Raw genomic sequence first — 20,500 nt, 5'->3', positions numbered from 1 at the left:
ACATCGTGCCAAGCCCACGTCCATCCTCCTCTTCGCCTCCTTTCTGAGGGCTGTGGCTTTTTCACAGCACTCCTGGAAGGCGTTTCTGCATTCGGGGGAGCCAGCCACCTTTGTCAGCCTTTTCCCACAAGAAAACCTCATGGGATTTAATTTCATTCCATCTTCACAGCATTTTCGTAGCTCAGTGTTTTGATATTTGCTGGCTGCAAGATAATTAAAGCCCAGAATTAGTGCTGTGGAAGTAGCAAAAGACATAAAGGTGCCTGTCATGCACATTTCTGTCATTCTTTGCAGTTAATGTTAGTTGCTGTTGCAACAATATGTCTTCAGCTGGGGAACTGCTCTCCATCCTAAAAACAACCCACAAGCACAGGAGGAAAGCATGGGCCCTATGGCATCTTAGATATGCTGTTCTAACCCTTCTCTTCAAATTCAGAATGTGAGTTAAAAATGCCTCCTTGGAGGTCTGGAATTGGGTGTCTTGCCAGAAGTAGCCATGGCAGTGTTTTTATTCTTGAATAAAGAGACCAATTAAAAAAATAAGGAAGTTCCCAGCTTTAAGACTTCCTCTTCTGTTAAGGAAATATCCATTTGTGTAAACTTTTTTCTTTTTTTTTTTTTAAAGTTAGACCAAATATTATGCTTGCTTTTCTATTAACTGGAACATTGACTACCAAAGCTGGCACAACTTTAAAGTAGAATGTCAGAAAAAAAACCAAACATAGGATCTGTAAAACATTTTCTTGCCATACAGATAATTTTGAAAAAATTTAAAGCCATGACTGTTTCCATGACATGATATCCAGTAGAAGTACTTCACATCTGGAATTAAAAAATGGTGAATTAGTTTCCATTTGTAGGCAGCCCACTCTTTTTGGTTTTTAAGTTGTTTTGATAGATGGTGTATCAGATGACAGTGCACAGTACACACACTTTTGCTATGTTATGTCACAACTCCAGAGCTGGGACTATGGATATCTTAGTATCCTTTACTATCCCACTATTTCTTGCTCCCTAGATCCCAGCCAGATCCCATTGCCTCCCCCTGCTAAGCCTTACAGACCACCCAGAGGAGCAGACATACCAATCATTGACATTTTCTTCTGAAAATCCAAGGATCTCTTCTGTCTTCTGCTAACCTGGAGACATGTATAGCCTGGGAAAGTAGAATCGAAGAGTTTGGTTGTGATATTATGACTGTAGCAGACAGATCATTCAAGTCATTCATGGAAGACCCATCTTGGGACCCATCTTGTTCATAGAAGACCCACAGTGGGACAGGCTACATTATAGCCCTAGCCCCAACCCTTGCCCTGCTGTCTGCCCCAGCAGAGCTGGACACCAAAGGGCCAGCAGCCACACTCTGAGCTACCCGGGCTGCCAGCACCCAGGGCAAGAACAGGAGAAGAGAAATCCACAGGCAAAAGGGATTTTACAACATCAGGATAATATGTTTCTTAGGAAGAAGTTCTTCAGTCCAAGGGTGGTGAGACTCTGGAATAGATTGCCCGGAGAGGCTGTGGATGCTCCTCTCTGGGGGTGTTCAAGGCCAGGTTGGATGAGGCCTGGAGCAACCATGGCAGGGGGGTTGGATTAGAAGATCTGTAGGGTCCCTTCTGACCTCAGCCATTCTATGATTCTAATCTGGTTCTGATTTTTAAGCAATCAGCCTCCTCATATCTATAGTGGTCTTGTAGAAACTCTAAAGTGCAGGCCAGGTTGTACTCACCCTCTCGAACATTGGATTTAATTGTGTCTGATAAGAATGCCAGACCAACATCACTAAAAACTTGAACACTATCTGCACCACCACCTGCAGAACATCCAAGATCATACGAATTCATAGCATTAAACACCTGCCAAATGAAATAATATAGATAGACTGTATGCACTTCCAAATATGAGCTTTTTTTTAATATATATTAAAAAATTCTCGTAGCCTTTGACTTGCAGAAGCAAAACATACTGGTGTTACAAGCTGCATTTGAAAACTGAGGTTAAAAGATGTTTTATTTGGAGTGGGCTTTTTTAATTTATAGACTTTACTGCTGTATCATGGAAATCCCCATCTTAAATATATCTTTCATCTTAAACAGATCCTAAATTGCTAAAGCAAAAACATTTTCAAGTTTAGCAAAGCTGTGAGTAAGCAATTAGGAGCCATTAATGAACTTTTGATCCTCTCATTTTTCATGGAAAATTTGGCTTCACTAGTAGATATGATATTTTCCTCTTATAAATATCTTACTTTTTTGGCTGTAAGCTTATTTTTCTTGTTCAGAATAAACACTGCTTTGTCAACCACAGCTAAGGCAACTGTTCCTGCGTGGTCTGTTTCAATCAGTAAGTTGATGTTGTCTGTTGGTTCATACATCTCTTGGTCTGTTCTGACTTTAATCTAAAGAGAAGAGATTGAAACAGAATTGTCACATTTGTTAATAAGAAGTGAAGGCTCCTTAGGCTGGTAATACTGTCAGCTGTGACTGTCAGCAGTTAGAGGCTGGGGCATGTTCTGTTTTGAGGTGTTTCTGCCTGGGATCTTGTGCTCTGGAAGATGTAGGTGCAGATATCTCCCACTGGAGGATGACATCAGGGTTTAAAGATGTGTTTCTGCAGGATATTGGACGCTGCCTTTCCACGTCAATTAAGCACCAATGGAAATTAAACATATGTGTAAGGGGTTTGCTGAACTAGGACCTTCAACATCATTTTGTTATTTACCAGCAGAAAGAAAATCACAATGAATACAGCAAAAGGCTAATTAACATACAAAATCAAGTGTTTCAAATCAGTCTGTAATATTATTAGCTTCTTTCTGTCTCACACTTGAATATTTCAACATGACTACGTTCAGGTTAGTACATACCTGTTGTAGGCACTTCTGTAATTAAAGAGGAGGTAGCCATGGTGATTATGAAATTAATAGGGAATTATTAAAGGAAATGTCAACTTAAACATAACTGGGTTTTGTCATCACATGAATGAAGAATTGGCTTTTGTGTTAAAAACGGGTAATTTTTCTGGAGAACTTCTTTTCTCCAATGGATTGTCACAGTTGTTTTCCAAAACATTTCTTTTTTAAAACCATTTTAAACAGCTGATACTTTTCAGTAGTTGTGTTTCACACTATTATAAAAAATTTTCTTGTCTTATTTTTTTCATTTTACATTGCAGTACCAAAAAGGAGGAGGAGAAAGGTGAAAGAAAGGCTTACTGGAACATTTATTTTGTCCACACTTCATTTTCTAATGTAAAGGATTTTATTTTTTTTAAAGTGCTTTTGAAGTGTTTAAAAATCTCAGAAAATTACTTTTAACAGTAATGAAAAAGCTCAAAAACTTAGATTTTTTTCCCCAATAAATTGCTTCACTTTCTTTCATACAATGCACCTCACTATACAAAAAGACAATATTATGAAGAGATTCTGGCCCTCAACAGTATTATTGATATTTTCCTGCAGATTTCTAATATATGGACACTTGCAGAGGAGGATTTATCTGTCCAGAACTGTTTTTTTTATCTCTGAGGCACAACCTGTCCTATGGAAGAAGTTTATCCCTGCCATCACTCCTAGGAGCCTTTCTCAGCAGTACCTTTCAGCAAGAATCCTGCAGACTGCCTCTTTGAATAAAAATGAAATGTCTTTCACTTTATAACCCCACTTGCACTGCTTCTGCCCCATTTTTTTTTGGTTTTATTCTGAAATACAATAACTGAAGCTACTTGCTTTGAAAGTACCTTTCCTTCGCAGACATCCACAACATCCACCCACACAGAGTCAGCAACAATCTCCTGGCGGCCCTCATTTGCAATGAAGTAGTAAGCTAAAAAACGGAAGGCAGGCACCATCTTCTGGGTGATTTTAAGGTTTATTACTTTGTTTGAAGAGGAGACCCTTCCCAAAAGCTCAGCTTGTCCTTTTGCCACAACCTACAAGGCAGAAACAAAGGGAAATCAAAGATCACGAATATGCACTAGACTTGGCATTATGATGTATAATTTTATATTAATATCTAGAGTTTTCTGGGGCCATTTCTGTTTAAAATTTATTCTTTTCTAATGGCACTTAATAGTTTTAATTCCCAACCTGCATACCTGTAGCCTGGAGGAGGCCAGACCTGCACACAGTGCCTCTAGCACAGGAGTGTGCTAGGAAGCTTCTGCTGCACCAGCCCTGTGGCCAAGTTTTGAACTCAAATCTACCACCCACCATTTAGTCTTATACCTTGAAAAGTAGGTCCCAGATGGCAGTCTTAGTTTTTTTTTTTTTTCCCCTATGATAACAGGTTATCATCTCCAGAAGTGTATCAGCTTCATTTAATCTGTAATCAGTACTGAATCTTTGAGATGGTGTGGAAGGGTTGGAGCAGGAGGTTTCACCCCAAAAGTATTATTCAGAATAAAGTACCATAGATTGGCCCTGAACTGGTTTCAGCTCATCTTTCACTATTTAATTCCTCTTGTCCCATGTGATGTTAATTATATTGATGGGTTGTCAGAGGAGTGGAAAGTGTTTGACAGGACTGGTAGTGTTCTTCCCTGAACAAAATACAGGCAGCTTCAGGAGGAAACAAGACACGTGGCAGTCTGGTTTGAAATCCTCACTGGCTCCTTCTAGGTGACCAAAGTTTGATAGAGAGCCCCACTGCTGAGCTCCATCAGTGTTTCCCTTCCCACACCTCCTGCCTGCCCACCATGGTGCCTTCCCAGAGCCTGGCAGGAGCAGTTCCAACCCTGTGCTAAGTCGTGCACTGAAAATAAACCCCCAAACCTAAATCTAGCTCCTAGGGATACAATTATTCCAGTGTAATAGAGTCCTATTAAAAATAAATGGGAACTGGTGCCCATGGTGCTTTATCATCCTAGGAAATTTAAGCTGTCAAGGGGAATTACGATGAAGAGGGGGAGAAGGAAATTAAACACATTTGGCATTCAACAGATTCTCTCTTGGAAAGTATCCACGAACAAATTTGTTTCTTCAGCAAAATAAATACTTTGCATTCCTGGTCCCAGGCTGAGCAGGATTGTTTCCTTGCTTTTCCTTCTATAAAACTGCTTTTCCAAACCAGTTCCAGGATGCTGTTGTAGGGCCATAACAGCAAATGCCTTTAGAGATCCTTCATAACATTATCTCTTGGAGATTACACCGACCTACCTGGTAACTAACATCAGATACAGGTGATACAGAACCATGGTAATATAATAATCATGTATTATTCATGAAATTAACAGCTATCTATAAAAGATATTTTCTGAGAAGTTCAAAGTCTTCTAGAACACAATTAGTTTTTCTTATTGCAAAGACAGAATCTTATGTGTACATATGATCTACCCACAAGAAGATGGGCAATTCTGTAATAGCCAAAACCCAAGGTATTTATGGCAACCACACCAATAAAAATAGTATTTAATATTGTCTTATTACAAGGAAAAAATAAATAGCAAGAAGTGAGAAAGAACGAGATCTAGATTAACAGAAATCAAATTGTCATAGATATCATAGAAGTTATTGGCCTAGGATTTCAGCTTTCCAGGCTGTTAAGTTTGTGCACACAAGCATTAACCAATATGGATCTATTTGCTCTAGACTGTGCTAGAAACTACAGACTAAAATTTGTATTTATGTACCCTTCTTTAGAAAAACAACATTTACAAAGATTTGATTATTATGTGTGCAAAAATATATGCAAATACATAAAAATAACAGAATCATAGAAACACTTTCTGGAAGGGACCTAGGGAGATCTCTATTCCAACTGCCTCTCTAAGATGAGCCAAGGTCAAGTGTGCTAGGACAGGGATCATCTCAGCTGTCCCTTTTTTGAAAACCCTTTGGTTTCCCATGTATTGGTAACTAGATAGAGGTTCTGCACTGTCTAATTTCTAAAAGAAAATACTGATATGCTATTATTCTGTTTACCATATAATAGAAATAGTCGATCTTCCCACTGCCAGGCTGATGAATAGCATTCAAGGTGATGTGTAAGGTATCTCCAGGTGCCACAGCAGTGTGTGGGATGCTGATGCTGAGGTAGTTTGAGGAAGCAGACTGGTATCTTTCAGCTCTGATGGTAGTTTCTGGTGATTCTAATTTTTCTTTTCCTTCTTCTGCCTTTACCTATCAGGGAAGAAAAGGACAGAGTGAGTAGTGTCCCTCAGGAGATAGTATAAACTGTCACTCTAATTCATATCTTGCGAGGTTATTCAGAAAATGCTAGGAAATTAAATCAATCAATCACTCCTGAGCCCTCATTAACAGAATCTGACACCAAAAGACAGGATTTTAATTACTTTGTTCTCTCACCCTATTTTGTCTCTTACTGTACTTACTTTGGATATTTTTCAGCCTTGGCTCTCTCTAAATGAGAATCAATGGCTCAAAGCCACAAAGTGATTTTGTACTTTGTTTTTTTTCCCCCCTTTTTTATTGTGCATGTAATTGAACCTTTTGAGTGTCCAGATGCAGCCTACTCTTTGCATTGCTCAGGACCTTCTCTTTCACCTTCTTCTCATAATTTTCAGTCACCTTTTATGGTGATATTCTTTACAGTCCCATCTCCATCCTTTTTGCCATGAAAATGTACATCTGAACACCATAAAAGCACCACTACCACCAATGTATGAACACTCAAAACTCCAGTGTATGATAGAGTCCTTCACTCCAGCGAGACATCCCTCAGGCCCTGGTCCCTCTAACACATCTTACACAATTTGAACAAAGCTGAGCAGATACAGCAAGAAATCACTTTCCACCCTCTGTCCTAATTTAATGAAAACTGACAACCTTCACAGCAGGATATTTTAAACATGGATTTTTGGGTTTTCCTTACCATTATTTGAAGCACCTGAGCATCTGCAGGGATGTCAAATGTGAAGGGGATGAGACCCTCTTTGTCAGAAAGCGCAGTCTTCTTCATGGTGGGTTTTCCAGGCAAGGTAACAGTAGCAGTGACAGGTAGAGAGGCAGCAGGAGAGCCATCAATCAAAGAGACAGATGCCTATTGAAAAAAAAATGCTTTTCTCTTCCATCAAGGAAATGGGTGGCTTTAAAAAACGCCCACACACAATCAACAATTATTTTTATAAACCAAAAAGAACTACAAAACTGTACACATTGATGTTTGACACTGTGAGCTTGATAAAAGGGGATAGCAATCAATTCAATCTGGACTCCAGCTAAGGTAAAAATCTGTGAACACAGACTAACAGCTGCCCCAGATCTTCACTGAGCATCTATTAGATCTCAGCTCATCCCAGAGATATTTGTCTTTTACTATCATGAGGTAGATTTTTAACTTTAACTCTTTGTAGAAAAGCTTGAATGTGTGAAGTTTAAAAAGAACAAATTTTTATATGCTTTTTTTTTTAAAAAAAAAAGAAGTACCCTGTTTAGTTTTCAGCTAGTTTGATATGGGATTACTTTGCTACAACATTGTTATTTTAAACTTGTGATATGGAAGTGAGAAGAGACAGCCACATGTTTTATAAAAGCTCGCAGTGCAACAGTGCACAGATAATTGCTAGAACAGAACCCCAGGATTTTCTAGATTCAGTTCCCCTCTTCAGGCTCTGTGTGCACAGAAACGAGACAAAGCAGCCACAAAACCAGGAGCTCTGTTTGGACTGATTCCTGAAGGTCTCTGTCCTGCAGAGCTCCCACTGGGTCGGAGGAGGGATTTATAAGCAGCACAGATATAAACCCCTTGCTGTGGAGGCAACAGACAGAGCCAGCTGAACATCACATACCACAACAGAGTAGGGAGCTCCAGGCACAAAATACTTCTTGGTGTTGGACAGATCAATGATATAAGGAGATTTCACAAACTTAATGTGGCTGAGTTCCTCTTCCCTCATCTCACCACCTGTTAATATCAAACAGCATGTGTTGCCATGGGAGTAATAACTGGGTACTTGCATATTACCATAGCATCCATCATTTCTGTTTTCAGAATTAATTGCATTTTAGCAGGACATATAAAGAAAACTGAAAGATGATCCCTCCCCAAAAAACTTCAGTCCTGAGAAGAGGAAGAGATGGATTAGAGGGGTTTGGACCTTAGATCTCTAATTTTCTGAAAGAGAATTGTTTTTCATTTTCATTTTTTGACTACTGGTGAGAGTCAATACTACCTAGTATCATCTTCTGCAGCTTGGCACTTAGAAGTCAGCTTGAGCATCTGTTTCTCATCAAGGATTCTTCCAGTTAAACCGTCCAATCTTCCAGTTAACTTCTAGTTAAACCTCTCTCCATAACTACTGCTAAAAATACCAGTTAATATTTCTCACACAACAGATTATACTAGAGCAAGATCAATGTGAATATTACAGACTATCAGCTAAGGCATGGTGTACTCACTTGCAGTTTCTACAGTGGTAACAGCAACATACAAATGAAATCCTTCCAGAGTGGAAATACTCTTTCTTAATTTCTCTTCCAAAAGCAGTGTGTTTAAAGTAACTCTTCCTTTCCCATTTTGAACCTAAAACAGAAGTGAAAAAAAAACAACTGACAACCCTTTACTGTTTTGTTGTTGTTAGAATTAAAAAATGTTGTATATAGCATGACTACAGTATTACAGGGATCTGTATCTCAATAATTTCTAAATATGCAGCTCACATGGGATAAATCAGACCAGTTCCCCTGAACTCCAGTACTTACTGAAAGCTGTTGTTCCAGGCCTGGAAGAAAGACTTTTTTCTCATTTTCATCAATGATGCCAAATCTCACATATGCAACACCTTGAATCCCCTTCCCATAAGAGTGTCTTTGGAAGGAAGGAAAATGAGGAGATGAATCATGACACTAATAAAAAGTGAGTGTAAATCAGGCTAATCGTTTTATGCTGAAATGAAATTGTGATATCTGTAAGCAAGCCATCTGTAACAAATAGCTTGAAACCCAAAATCAGTCCCACTCACTGGTAACAAAGACAGGAAGACTTTTACTCATCTGCTTAAAAAGTGATGATTTCTGGGGCAGAGAAATACACGGAGTAAATCACATTGGCAGGATCACATGTGAAGATGTCATCTGACAAAATTTACAGCAGAATAATTTCAAGACTTTTTTTACAAAATAATGAGAACTTTAGTTACACATTGAAGTCTCACACAACTTGCCCCCTTCACATGGAGGAGGAGCAGTATTCAGTCTATCTAACTTGGATGAACAGTCTAGCATAGGGACCTCCTGTAAGTGAAATATTTGCCAGAGAGGTATATGGCCAGAATGCCCCTGAACTCTCCATCCAGGGCATGGAGAGAGAGGATAGGGCATGTTGTTGCAGGCTCCTTACTGAAGGAAACCCTGGCAGATAGAATCCTCCTTCAGCACTGTGTGTAACAGCCATGGCATTGTCTTCTGCTTGTGGAAATCCTGCTTCATCTCAGCTCTGTAATGATTTTATTTTGTCTAAACAAAGCTCTTTCAAACTCATCTGATCATCAGTACAGATCTATACCAATGAAATTAGCTGGGAGGCAGTTCCTACAGAAACTGCTTCAAATGGCAGAACCAATAACCATGGAAAACAACAGTCAATACACCAACTGTTCATTCCATGCATGGCCAGTTCAGAGAAATAAGTTCAATTATCAGGAATTCCATATGCTGATTATGATGAAAGTCTGGTAGGCCTGGGTAGCACCACTTGGATCTTTTCCAATAGACAAAAGAACAGTATCCAGTTATTAAATCCCATTTTTTTCCTCCTAAATAATGATGATGCTAATGAGTAGTGAAGGATATACGAAGGAGTTGTACAGTCCATAAACTCAATATTGAGTGCTGCAATAACATATAGAGAAAACTTTAGAAAGGATTAAGATATTAAAGCTAGTTATCTGATAACCTTATATCACAGTATTAAGTAATCACAATTAAAGTTAGGAATTATTCAATACAACCAAATAAAGAAGTGAAGGTGATCAAGAGGAGATTAGAAGAGCACAGTCTGTTGATGCAAGGGACAGGAGATGGATACAGGGTTCTGCCTGCTCTCTCAGAGTGTGCTGGGGAAAGGAAGGATCAGCAAAGGTCAAGGTGAAGAGCTCAAGGCTCAGAAACCCTTTCTGGGACTGTTTAATTTACCACCCATTGGCTCAGATATCTTTTCTGGTATCTCTTTCAAATGCAGATAAGTCTCCTACTGTAATAGAATAATTCTTCATGTAAGGAAAGCATCTAAGAAATAATATCAAAATACATTAAATAATATTTGAGTATAATAATAATTTGTTTGCTGCTCTAGCTTGGAGAGCTTTCCAGAGTCAAATAAAACATTCAAAGAGGCTTTGCCTAGGAAGCTTAATGAAATATCCTGATAAAATTATACAACTTACTCTGCAGAATCAGCAGGTTATTAGAATCTAACTTCACTATTAAAACATCTCCCAACAATATCACATGTGTATTTTTATATTATCCAAAAATAACTGCAAACAATTAATAGTCAAAATACTAAAAGTGAATGGATACAATAAGTTTTATAAGCTTCAAAAATAAATATTGATTATTTCATAAAATATACAGTTTGCTTTCCAGTTACTTGGGTATCATAACTGTACCAAAAATTTGCCCACTGTTTAGCATGAAATATATTTAACAATACTAGCTACAAGAACTCTGTGTGAGCTTATTTGTGGCTTTGTGTTAAAGAATCTTAAGGAATACAGTGAATCAAGCTCAAACACCATGAGGTGCTGACTTAGGTTTTAAGGAGTTGTTCTTAGTGAAGGACTAACATTACTTGGGGATACTGTGTGTTCAGTTCTCTGCTGGTGTGTCAAAATTGGCCTGAGATAAATCTGAGATTTTGTCTAGGTAAGGAGAAATAAGCAGAATAACTATTTCAGTGCTACTTAGATAATGCACAGTGCCTCATTTCAGGAGATATGTGTCTTCCATACCAACTCTCCAATATGTTTGGCAATATCCTAGAAACCTGCTCAATTTGATAGCATTTGCTAATATTATTTTCTGATCTTTAACAGTATAAAAAATTAGGAATCTACAGAAACAAATACAAAAAAAACCCAAGAGCAAGAAGGTGATCAGACTCCTCACTCCTTTGAAACTGTAAGTACTTCTCCCAGCCATGAGAGGACAGCTGCCTCCAGCTGCCTGTTATCATTTAATAAAATTTATTCCTCTTCAGAAAACAACAACAAAAAAAGTCACAAAGTTCTAATTTAGTCACTAATTCAGAGGTCTAACTTTTCACATAGAGGTTCTTTGAACAGCAGAAAACAAACTTCTATTCAAGTGCAGTATATTTTAGCCAATTTCTAGTATAATGTTTTTTGTGATGGAACTTCCCATACTCTGTCACCAATGTGATACCATTTTCCTACAATGGCACTGAGTCATCTTTAAAACAGATTTAAAATATAACTGTAAATTAAATTTATAACATCTAAACTAATGCCACACTGAACCACTGCACTTAAATGGTGTGTAGATCCTGAACTTAAATCTCATATAAATATGAGATCTTAAATCTCACAGAAATATGTCCTACCAAAGCCATCAACTCTAATTGCATGAGTGGTGATGTCAGTGAAAAGGAAATACGTCACTGAGTATCTAGAGGACTATTTGATTTCTTTCTCTATCTTCCCAATGTACAAGTTGGCCAAGACATTTCTGGGTATTCTGGATTCCACTTGAGTGGGAAATAAAGGAAGAACATTCTCCTAACAGGCAGTTGTTTAATATTCCCACTCCTAAGAAATTTGAAAATTCAACAGCCAAGAAATCTTGCTATATGTTGATGAGCATATGTTGATGTTAGATCATACAGCAAATTTAGATCTGTCAGCGTGGGATCAAAAATACCAGAGCCACACAGCACAAAATACTTAGTCTAGGTTCAGTCTGATGCTTCCAAAGTATTCAAAATATTTTAATGGGTTAAATTTTCATTGTCTAACTTCCTAAGTCACTCTGTGTTTGGTGCCATTGTAATTTGCTAAGGGATGAGGTGTAATTTGTTCTCCATTGGGCCCTGCCTCATGGGCTGGCCAGTCTGAGACCTTTGAAGCCACATCTCATCTAGATCAGCATCACAATGCTGTGGAGTAATGCACAGGTTTGTAGTGATGGTCATGGAAACTCCTGTAATTAACTGTATTTATTCTCCTGGAAATGTTTCTGAATAAAATTATTACTCCTAAATAAGCACTAGTTTATTACTTCCAAACTTCACTGGGATTTGAGAAAATTTCATATCCAAACTTGAATACATCTCTATTTGAATTAAATTAAATAGCAACATCAGAGGCTTTAGAACATTTCTAAATGTTTCAGCCAAAAAAGTATAAAGAAAAAAAGGTTATTGGTTTGCCTGGAACCTTATCTAGCAAGATGAGAATGCCCAATAGTCACCTTTTTATTAGCAAGCTAGAATATTCAGAAAATCTGGTTCCATTTTGATCCCCACCACTTGGACCCAGACAAGATTTTACACTAATGTCTCAAGTTAGTAGTGGAAACAGAGTAAAGTCAGATTAAAGTCAAGCCAGAAGCTGGTTAGCTGTTAATGACAAGAAAAAAGATGCTGCAAAGTTCATGATCTACTTCTCTGCCCCTAAAACAGCCTCCCCATGAGCACACCTACTTTGCCTCAATATCAAACCCGAAGCTTTCATTCCAGATGTGGTAGTATGGCTGAAGTGGGATGAGTTTGACTTCAAAAGATGGAAGCTCTGCACAAGAAAAAGGAGACAAAAGGGCAGGACACGTGAGTTTCAAACATACTTCAAACTCCTGGCATGTGGCAAAAGCCACTTAAAGGATGCAGCTGCACTGACAGGATGTTTTAGTTTGAACCAACAGTGCACTGCTGAAGCAAATCTCCTGATCCTCTTCCCTTACTCTGCTTCACAACGTGGAGCAACCTTCAAACACACAAGATTGATTTATTTACAATTAAAGAAGCCAGGAGATGAGCTCTAACTGCTAATGGGCATGAAGTGCCCTGGCCTGGAAGCAGCTGGAAGTAAACCCACCCTGAAATGGGTTGAGTGTGGACATGGGGTCCTCAGCATCACTCTAGATATAGACAGAGTCATTTTCTCCTGGATCTAAGTGTTTGCAGATGATTCAGTGGCCTCTACTATTCTGTTGCATCCACTAGCTAAGGCAGAGTGAGTTATGTTAAACTGACATTTTCATATAGTACTGAGGTTTTCTTCTGCCTTTAAGAAAATAACCAAAAATCAGCCCACACTTGATTTTACAAGAAACATCATTTCAGCACAAATAAATAAAGCCATTTCTTACTCTAAATTATGAAGCTGCATTTTTACTTTCTACACAGTGCCTTTGCTTTTCATTAAAAAAGTTTCTCTGAGTATAGGAACAACTTCAATCACCTTCCAAACTGAATTCTATTGAGAGAAAATATGTAGCTTTTTTTTTTTAATTCTAGATTTCACTGAAAACTTCAGACAGAATTACAAGGATTTTAAAATGGAGCTCATCTCCATTTTTTTTTCCTACAGTAGAACCCCTCCAAAAAAAGATATTTCATGAAAAATGTTAAATCTACTAAGTCTGTATAAAAATAAACATTTGGTTTGTATTTTTTTTTAAAAAATCTAAGTGAAAGGCACACAAAACCAGAGTTGTCCTTCTGTGCATCAGAGATGGGAATGAAGCACTGGAACACTGTTAATCTTGTCCTTACTACCTGACTACAGCCAGGTTTAATCATTGCAGTAAATCTTCCAACACATGGTGATGATTTCATGTATTTATAATGCAAATCAGTCTCTTACCATAAATTTTGACTTCAAATTCAGCAGAAACATTAGACATTTCATACTGATGAAACCAGGCTTTGATTTTCCACGTTCCAGGCCTAAAGTTCAGATTCAGCAGAAAATAGTTAATTAGGATTCCTCAGATATTTTATGTTGCTAATATATTTAAATGATCAGTAAATGGTAATATTTCCCTTGCTTTGATCTCATCCCAAACTAATTTATTAATGGATTTCTCTTTGCTGGGAGGAGCCAGCAACAGAGTTCCAAATGACCCAGGAAAGACTCCAAAAGACTTTATGAGGAACTGCAAGATGTTTGCAAACCACATGTGAGGTGCACTGCCTTTGAAAAGTCCACAGAAAGAGAAAACATTATATATTCCTATAGCTTGTCTTTGCTGTGATGCCAAAATCAATCTGCCATGGCAGAACACACTGAATATTAAGTAAAAGCCTGATGGTTTGAAATCAGAGGTAATTAATTACACCTTGCAGACTGAGCCCTTACAGAAGTGCTCTCCTGAATGGAGTCATATGGTTGAGCAGATATTTAAGCAGTTTGCTAAGTTGCTCCTTCCCAAGATAAATGTTGCTGATTGCAGCATATTAACATTAAATTCTGGACTCATCTCTCTAAGATGAGGTGCTTAAAGGTAAAAAGATATTAACTGTAGGCTCAATCTCTGTCCCATGAGAAAGATCATGTTGAAATTTGTGAGAGAAAGATAATTTTGAAGGGTAATTCAAGCAATTCAGCAGTTAAAAATCTTAAGTACTTCAACAGGTAAGGGGGATGGATTTGTATGGTTTGACCCTAACAGGAGGTGGGGTGAGTCCTCCTCATTTTAGACATTATATTGTGAGGTTATTCATCTGTGTAGGTCCCCTTGGGGTCCTCTACAGCCCCTGGAGAGGAGCAGGCAATGCTGAGATGTGGTACACCTCATCCTGACATCCACCTTAAACAGGTCAGCTGAATCCCAGCTTAGAGGTCAGAGGAGGGAGAGTGGGGCCACCAGCTCAGGTGGAGACCCCTCCATGGCAGAAGGCTCTGGGGCCAGCTCCAGAGCAGCCATGCCTTGTCCCCTGCTGTCACTGGCTGGCAGTGCCTGTGGTGCTTCTCAGGTGTGGTCAGAGCAAAGCTGTTGGCTTTGGTGCACCTCAGAGCCTAACTAACTGATAGAGGAGACAATACACAACTGGAAAAGAAGGGACGAAAACAGAGGAGTGGAGCTGAAAGGAAAGAAAGGATGGACAAGACTCTTAAACTTGAAGATAGTTCTCTCTAAGAGACATTTTGGCACGTGAACTGTTTTTGTGTGCCAGGCACAGCTGTGACATACTCAGCAATGTCAGGTACTTCAAAGCTTTCACTGAAGGCTGCCTTTATTTTCCTATTCGACTTCTTCACCACCATCCCTTTTGTGTTCTGTTGAGAGAGACAAGAGGAACATCAAATCATGCACCAGCTCTTACATCCAATAACTCAAATTCCTATTTGAGTCCTAAATAGGAGAAAGTGCTCTGCTTACTTTTCTGTTTTAACATGGACATTACATTTCTCTCCATTCTCCTATATTGGCCAAAAATGACCAGGCATATCTCACAGTGTGCAAATACTGATTTCTGAAAAGGTTTCATAGCCACAGTTCTACTCCTGTTGTCTTCTGTGGAAGTTTTTCATAGTTCCTGTGCTAAAGAAGCATTCATGAACAGTGTTGGGTTTTTTTTTTTAATACTTACTAGCACAGCAACTGTAACTGTGTCATCTGCTGGCCTCATAGCACTGTCCAGAATGAAGATCCTGTATTTTACTGTTTAACAGAAGAACAAATGTGTTCACATATTTGTTTCTGGCATTTCTAGATAGCAATGATTACAAGCTCTAACCCAAGTTACTGAATTTAGGATAAAACACTTTCTTTTAATGAAAAGAAAGCTGAGAAATTCCCAAAAGAATTCTTTCCACAGGCTTTACACGACCAAGCAGACAGGTTTTTGAAACAAATTCTGAGAAATACTCAGGGAGTCTCACTCACTTTTGTATTCCTTCTGCAGTCAAGGCCTGCAATGAAACTCCATGACTTTTTTGACTTCCCTCTCTTATTACCTAATCAAATTGTTAAGTAACAAAACAATTGTGGTCTTAAGGTGCAAAGGATACTTCCTGTTTGCATCACAAGCAGAAAAAATAGGAGATTTTTTTTGCAGGTTTTTCACAATTCTGTTTTCCAAAGGGAAGTCATGATTAAGTTTTTTGATCAAAAAGAAGCAGATTTTGCCTGGCTGCTGTCAGAAGCCAGAACACCCTTTTGGCTGGGGTGGCATTTCCACAGGGGTTGCTGCAATGTGCAGAGCAGCCCCTGCAGAAGCCCTGTCTGCAGAAGGGGAGTTTAAAGCCTGACCTAGCTGGTAGGCACAGAAAGAGCTGGGGTTGAATGAGAAGGATTTAGATTTGGAAGGATCCAGTTGTTATTAGTTTTTCTAATCATGCTGCTGCAGGATGTATATTCAACTAAAATGCAACGTTTGTATTTTAACCTTTGGAACTGGGTGTGTACACAGGCTTGTCTGTCTGAATGAAAATGTAGCCTTTCCTGGAAGACAGGAGGACACGAGTGCTTTGAGTGGTCTCCCCAAAAAGCTCCCTGCTCTCAGTGACCAGCAGAACAGAGGGCCGACTGTTCTTCTTGAACACATCCTGTGGCAGAGCCTCTGCTTGGACCTGAAGAGAGCAAAAGGGAAAAAAAAAACTAAAACCACATAGTGAAGATCCAAACCTGGTAACTTTGGAGGCACACAGCTGAGGCCCCAAAACAGCTGAACTGCTTAAATAATCTTATTAGCACCACCCAACAGAAGTTATTCAATTAGAACTTTCTTACTGGGTGTTTCAAGTGGAAATATTATCTAATTTTCCCATTTTGTGCCATAGAAATATACACTCTTCTGTAATTCAAGCCCAGTGACTTTTTGTCAGTCTACCTGCATGCTAAATTCCAGTTACCATGTCATTTGGTAGCTGTAGCAGCATCCTGTGGTCCTTCATTTGCTAAAATCTTGGCTAAGAGATAAGAGCTTTGCCTCATGTGGGTTAATAAAATGTTTCCAAGCATTGTGCTCAAGACAAACTTGATTTGAAAGGTTTTAGCTTTGGGAATAATCAATCAGAGCTAAACTGGGTCTTGACATGTACTGTTTTCCAACCAAATAACCCAAAATAGTTGTCCTAAACGAAATGCTGTCAGACTTCAAAGAATCATGTCAGGAGCCAATGATGCAAAGCAGGATGTAAAGAGGAATGAATAGATTTGCAGAAAGATCACAGGCTTAGGGCTGAGAGACTGAACATTTTTAAACACTTCTGTTTTGTAAAAATGACCAATGTGCCAAAGGCATCAGTGCAGTCTTAATTTAGGGGATGCAGGACAATAAACACTGATAAAACAACTAAAATTTTTAACTTTAATGTTATCACTGATCCACAGTGATGAAAAGACTTTTCAACACCATGTGACAAGATCTTGAGCTTGCTTGTTTGGCACAAAAGAGCATCCTGAGTTACCCCCAAAATGTTATTAGACATTGTTTTACCAGCTGGTTGGGTGAATAGGGTGCTGCTGTCACCTGGATTGGGTGTTTTGTCATCTGTCTCTAGGGATCTGTGCTGTCTCTGTTCATTCCTAGTACAGATCCTGTATTTTTATCACCAGACTAAAACATGCATCACTCTGATGGTGGACTCACCAGTACTTTTTTCACCTCTTGGTAGTTGTTATTTTGGTTAAGGTTAAAGAGGATCCTCTCTGATAGGAGCCAATTTTTTGTCTCCTCTTTGAAGTATGCAGTAACTTGCACAGGGTGCTGTGCTCCATGGACCTGAGCTGTTATTGTCTGATGTGTGCCCAAATGCACCACGTTTGGGGCAGTAATAAGAAATCTAAAACAACACAGAAACAAATCATCCAGTAAGTAGGCTGATTTTGGCATAATACAGCAGTGTCCAAGCAATACAAATCTTAAAGAGAAAGAACCAGACTCTCACAGAATAGCTGAGCTTGGACCTTGTGGAGGTGACCTAGTCCATCTCCTTGTTTGTCAGAGGAGAGGTTAAAGAAGACAGTTTCTCTCTGATTGATCCCCAAATTCTGAGTAATCTTATTTAGGTCTTAAAAGAGATTGGTCCCTATAGACAGAAGAGAAGAAAACCTACAATGTGTCCCAGTGACTACCCATGACATTTATAGCCTGGTTTAACTCAGAGAAAGTTCTACAAACTCAGCTTTCTGAAACAAAAAGAGGGCCACACATGTCCTAATCAGTCACTGTTCATTCAGATGTCACTGTTTGTGAAATGCTCTTAACAAGAGACCATGGAAGGTGAGACCACAGCCCTGGGAAGGGCTCAGCTGGAGGCTAAACTGCTTGAGATTTAGCTTTTTCTCTTTATTACCTTCCCTTAGTCTTAATGTTGCTCTGATGCTTCTTGGTAAGATGATTAATTTCATTACCTTTAAATGTAGATCATCATTCTTGAACTCTTTTTCCAAGTGTCTTTTACTCTTTTACACACAGAAATCAGAGAACTATGTGAACTGCTATGTCTTAATGATGTAATGGCACACACACAAAAAACCAGTTCTGAGCTCAGAAAGCTACTCCTGCAAAATTATTATTCTGCAGAAGACTACTAAAATTAATTATTTTACCATTTTCAGAATGTGTTGGCTGAGTTTCTCTTTTTTTACTTTTTACAGCAATAGAATTGTTTTTTTTTCAAAGGAAATTCAAATTAATTTCCTTTTTTTCTGATCATAAACATGTTGCATTGTGAAAACAGAACAAAAAGCATCTTTCTGCTTCTATGTAATTATTGAAATGCATTATAGGTGGTCTGGGTTTTCACACAAACATAGGGAACTTGGGAAAGAAAAATGGAACAGCCTTCAATAAACATTTTAAAATTTATTGGTTTTACCTATACATTTGTGAAAATACTTTCTAATGTTTCTAGTTTACAATGAACGATGAAACTTCTCTTTCAGTTACATTTACCCCCATGCATTGCTAGATCCTGATCTTTATTGGTTTTCTTTGTCTAATTGTCTTCTCTAATTCATTCCTCAGATGCATTTGGCATCTATATTCATTCAGTGCTTGAATATTGAGAGGAAAGTTGTCATATTCATGAAAGAGAGGGTGATGCTTGCTCTCTGCCACAGCCTATAGAAATCTAGCATCTCTTTTTTCCAGCAGTGTAGCTGTTTAAATGTTTGCCTGTGCAGTAGCTCAGACAGATGTGGTCCCTTGGCTACACTGCCCATAATCTCAGCTGGTCAGGCAGAAGGCACATGTTGTCTCACAGCATCACAAGGAGATTTTCCTGGTTTGACCTGGCTGCCTAAATATCTCTTCAAAGCTCTCCTCTGGTTATGCCAAGTTCCTGACAGCACTTGATCCTGTGGGGGACAAAGCAGGCACTTCTTCTGGACATCTGTCCTACAGAAAAGGTCAGATTGAAGGCCCTTTAATGTTCTCCATAGGTTTTCCTCAGAGTTACATTTATTTCCAAAACATAGGTGTTTGTCCAGCTAGAAGAACCTGTATCAACATATGTAAATCTCTGCTAAAATAGAGGATAAATACAGAAAAACCCTGAAGCTCTCCCAAATGTGAAACCTTTGCTTTCTGCAATGTATAAATCAGTTACAGAAGAGAGAGTTATTCTCTCTCAAGATCTTCCAATCTGGTAAATGTCATAAAATGAAGGTGAACAAACAGCAAGAACAGCATGAACATCATGCTTTAGTAGGACATGTTAAATGATTTGCTACTGAATAGGCACCTCTCCCCTTAAAAGTACTTATTTAAGGTTAGACAAATTTTCTGTGATCCAAGAAATAAGGTTTGTTGATTCTTTGTCCAAACCATTAGCATTTCCCAGCTTCTCTTTCCAGGGATTTGTTAGGAGTGAAGAATGAATAATAAAGTGTACTTACGATGGTGCTTGCTGTGTATTGGACAGCAGGGAACAAAAGCTCATCAGAAGTACCAGCCTGTCCATTGGGAACCTCTACAACACCTGCAGAACAGAAGTACCAAACAGCCACTCTCAGCCTGCCCTTGAGGTGCAGGCTGGAAGAATGCATTGATGGCACATTGCAGCAAACTTTACCTATCCTGGTTATTTATTAATAACTTGTAAAACTGTGCAACCAATAATGTGTTCTCCTAGTGATACACAGACTAAACCTCTGCAGAGACATTCTGGACTAAGCCACAGTGTTACATCTGATTATTCATTCATTCTCTTCCCAGCTTCAGTATTTTTATATGATGGCAACTAAAAGCCATGTACAGAGAAAAGTTTTCACAAGCACTGCAAAGGCAATCCCAAAATCAAACAAAATGTTGTAGAGCACTTCTGAATGGGACAAGTGCAAGTGGAGACAGGTCCCTTCTCTATGGCATTGCTTAAGTCCAGGCATCTCTGTGTTCCAGCCAAAGGTGAGAGAAAGCTCCTTCTGGTTTACACAGCACCAAAGAAAGTGTGCTGGGAATCTGCCTGTACATCTCAGTCCCAATCTGTAGTGCTTGGAAGTATTAAATGGAAGTAAAATGGAAGTCTCTCTTTGAGCTACTCAGCCCAGTTTTCCTCTATGGTCAAGACAGAAGGCTTTTCCAGAGGGTAATTAGTCTCATCTTAGCCTAAGCACGTAAAATGACTCATGAGC

The 20,500-nt window shown here is 38.8% G+C and overlaps 1 protein-coding gene across 1 annotated transcript in view; it reads right to left on the bottom strand.

Moving 5' to 3' along the window:
* LOC103769674 (complement C4-A-like) overlaps positions 1-19,830 on the bottom strand; it is a gene marked incomplete at its 3' end in the record, with an annotated part of 28,764 nt that extends 8,934 nt beyond the window's left edge. Inside the window, exons 1-17 of the mRNA XM_008936899.1 lie at positions 19,766-19,830; positions 17,514-17,706; positions 16,308-16,491; positions 15,510-15,580; positions 15,110-15,195; positions 13,780-13,862; positions 12,618-12,705; positions 8,660-8,765; positions 8,357-8,480; positions 7,747-7,862; positions 6,831-6,998; positions 5,921-6,118; positions 3,739-3,930; positions 2,249-2,398; positions 1,730-1,856; positions 1,085-1,156; positions 3-203 (exon numbers count right to left, since the gene is read on the bottom strand). Of these exons, the coding sequence (XP_008935147.1) occupies positions 3-203; positions 1,085-1,156; positions 1,730-1,856; positions 2,249-2,398; positions 3,739-3,930; positions 5,921-6,118; positions 6,831-6,998; positions 7,747-7,862; positions 8,357-8,480; positions 8,660-8,765; positions 12,618-12,705; positions 13,780-13,862; positions 15,110-15,195; positions 15,510-15,580; positions 16,308-16,491; positions 17,514-17,706; positions 19,766-19,830 (2,224 nt within the window). The remainder of the gene's footprint in view (positions 1-2; positions 204-1,084; positions 1,157-1,729; positions 1,857-2,248; positions 2,399-3,738; positions 3,931-5,920; positions 6,119-6,830; positions 6,999-7,746; positions 7,863-8,356; positions 8,481-8,659; positions 8,766-12,617; positions 12,706-13,779; positions 13,863-15,109; positions 15,196-15,509; positions 15,581-16,307; positions 16,492-17,513; positions 17,707-19,765) is intronic.
* Positions 19,831-20,500: the final 670 nt, after the last annotated feature.

Source organism: Merops nubicus, unplaced genomic scaffold, assembly GCF_000691845.1.
Source record: "Merops nubicus isolate BGI_N331 unplaced genomic scaffold, ASM69184v1 scaffold3833, whole genome shotgun sequence".
NCBI lineage: Eukaryota > Metazoa > Chordata > Aves > Coraciiformes > Meropidae > Merops > Merops nubicus.
Note: the sequence above shows the minus strand (reverse complement) of the source record. Positions and strands in the feature narration are given on the sequence as shown.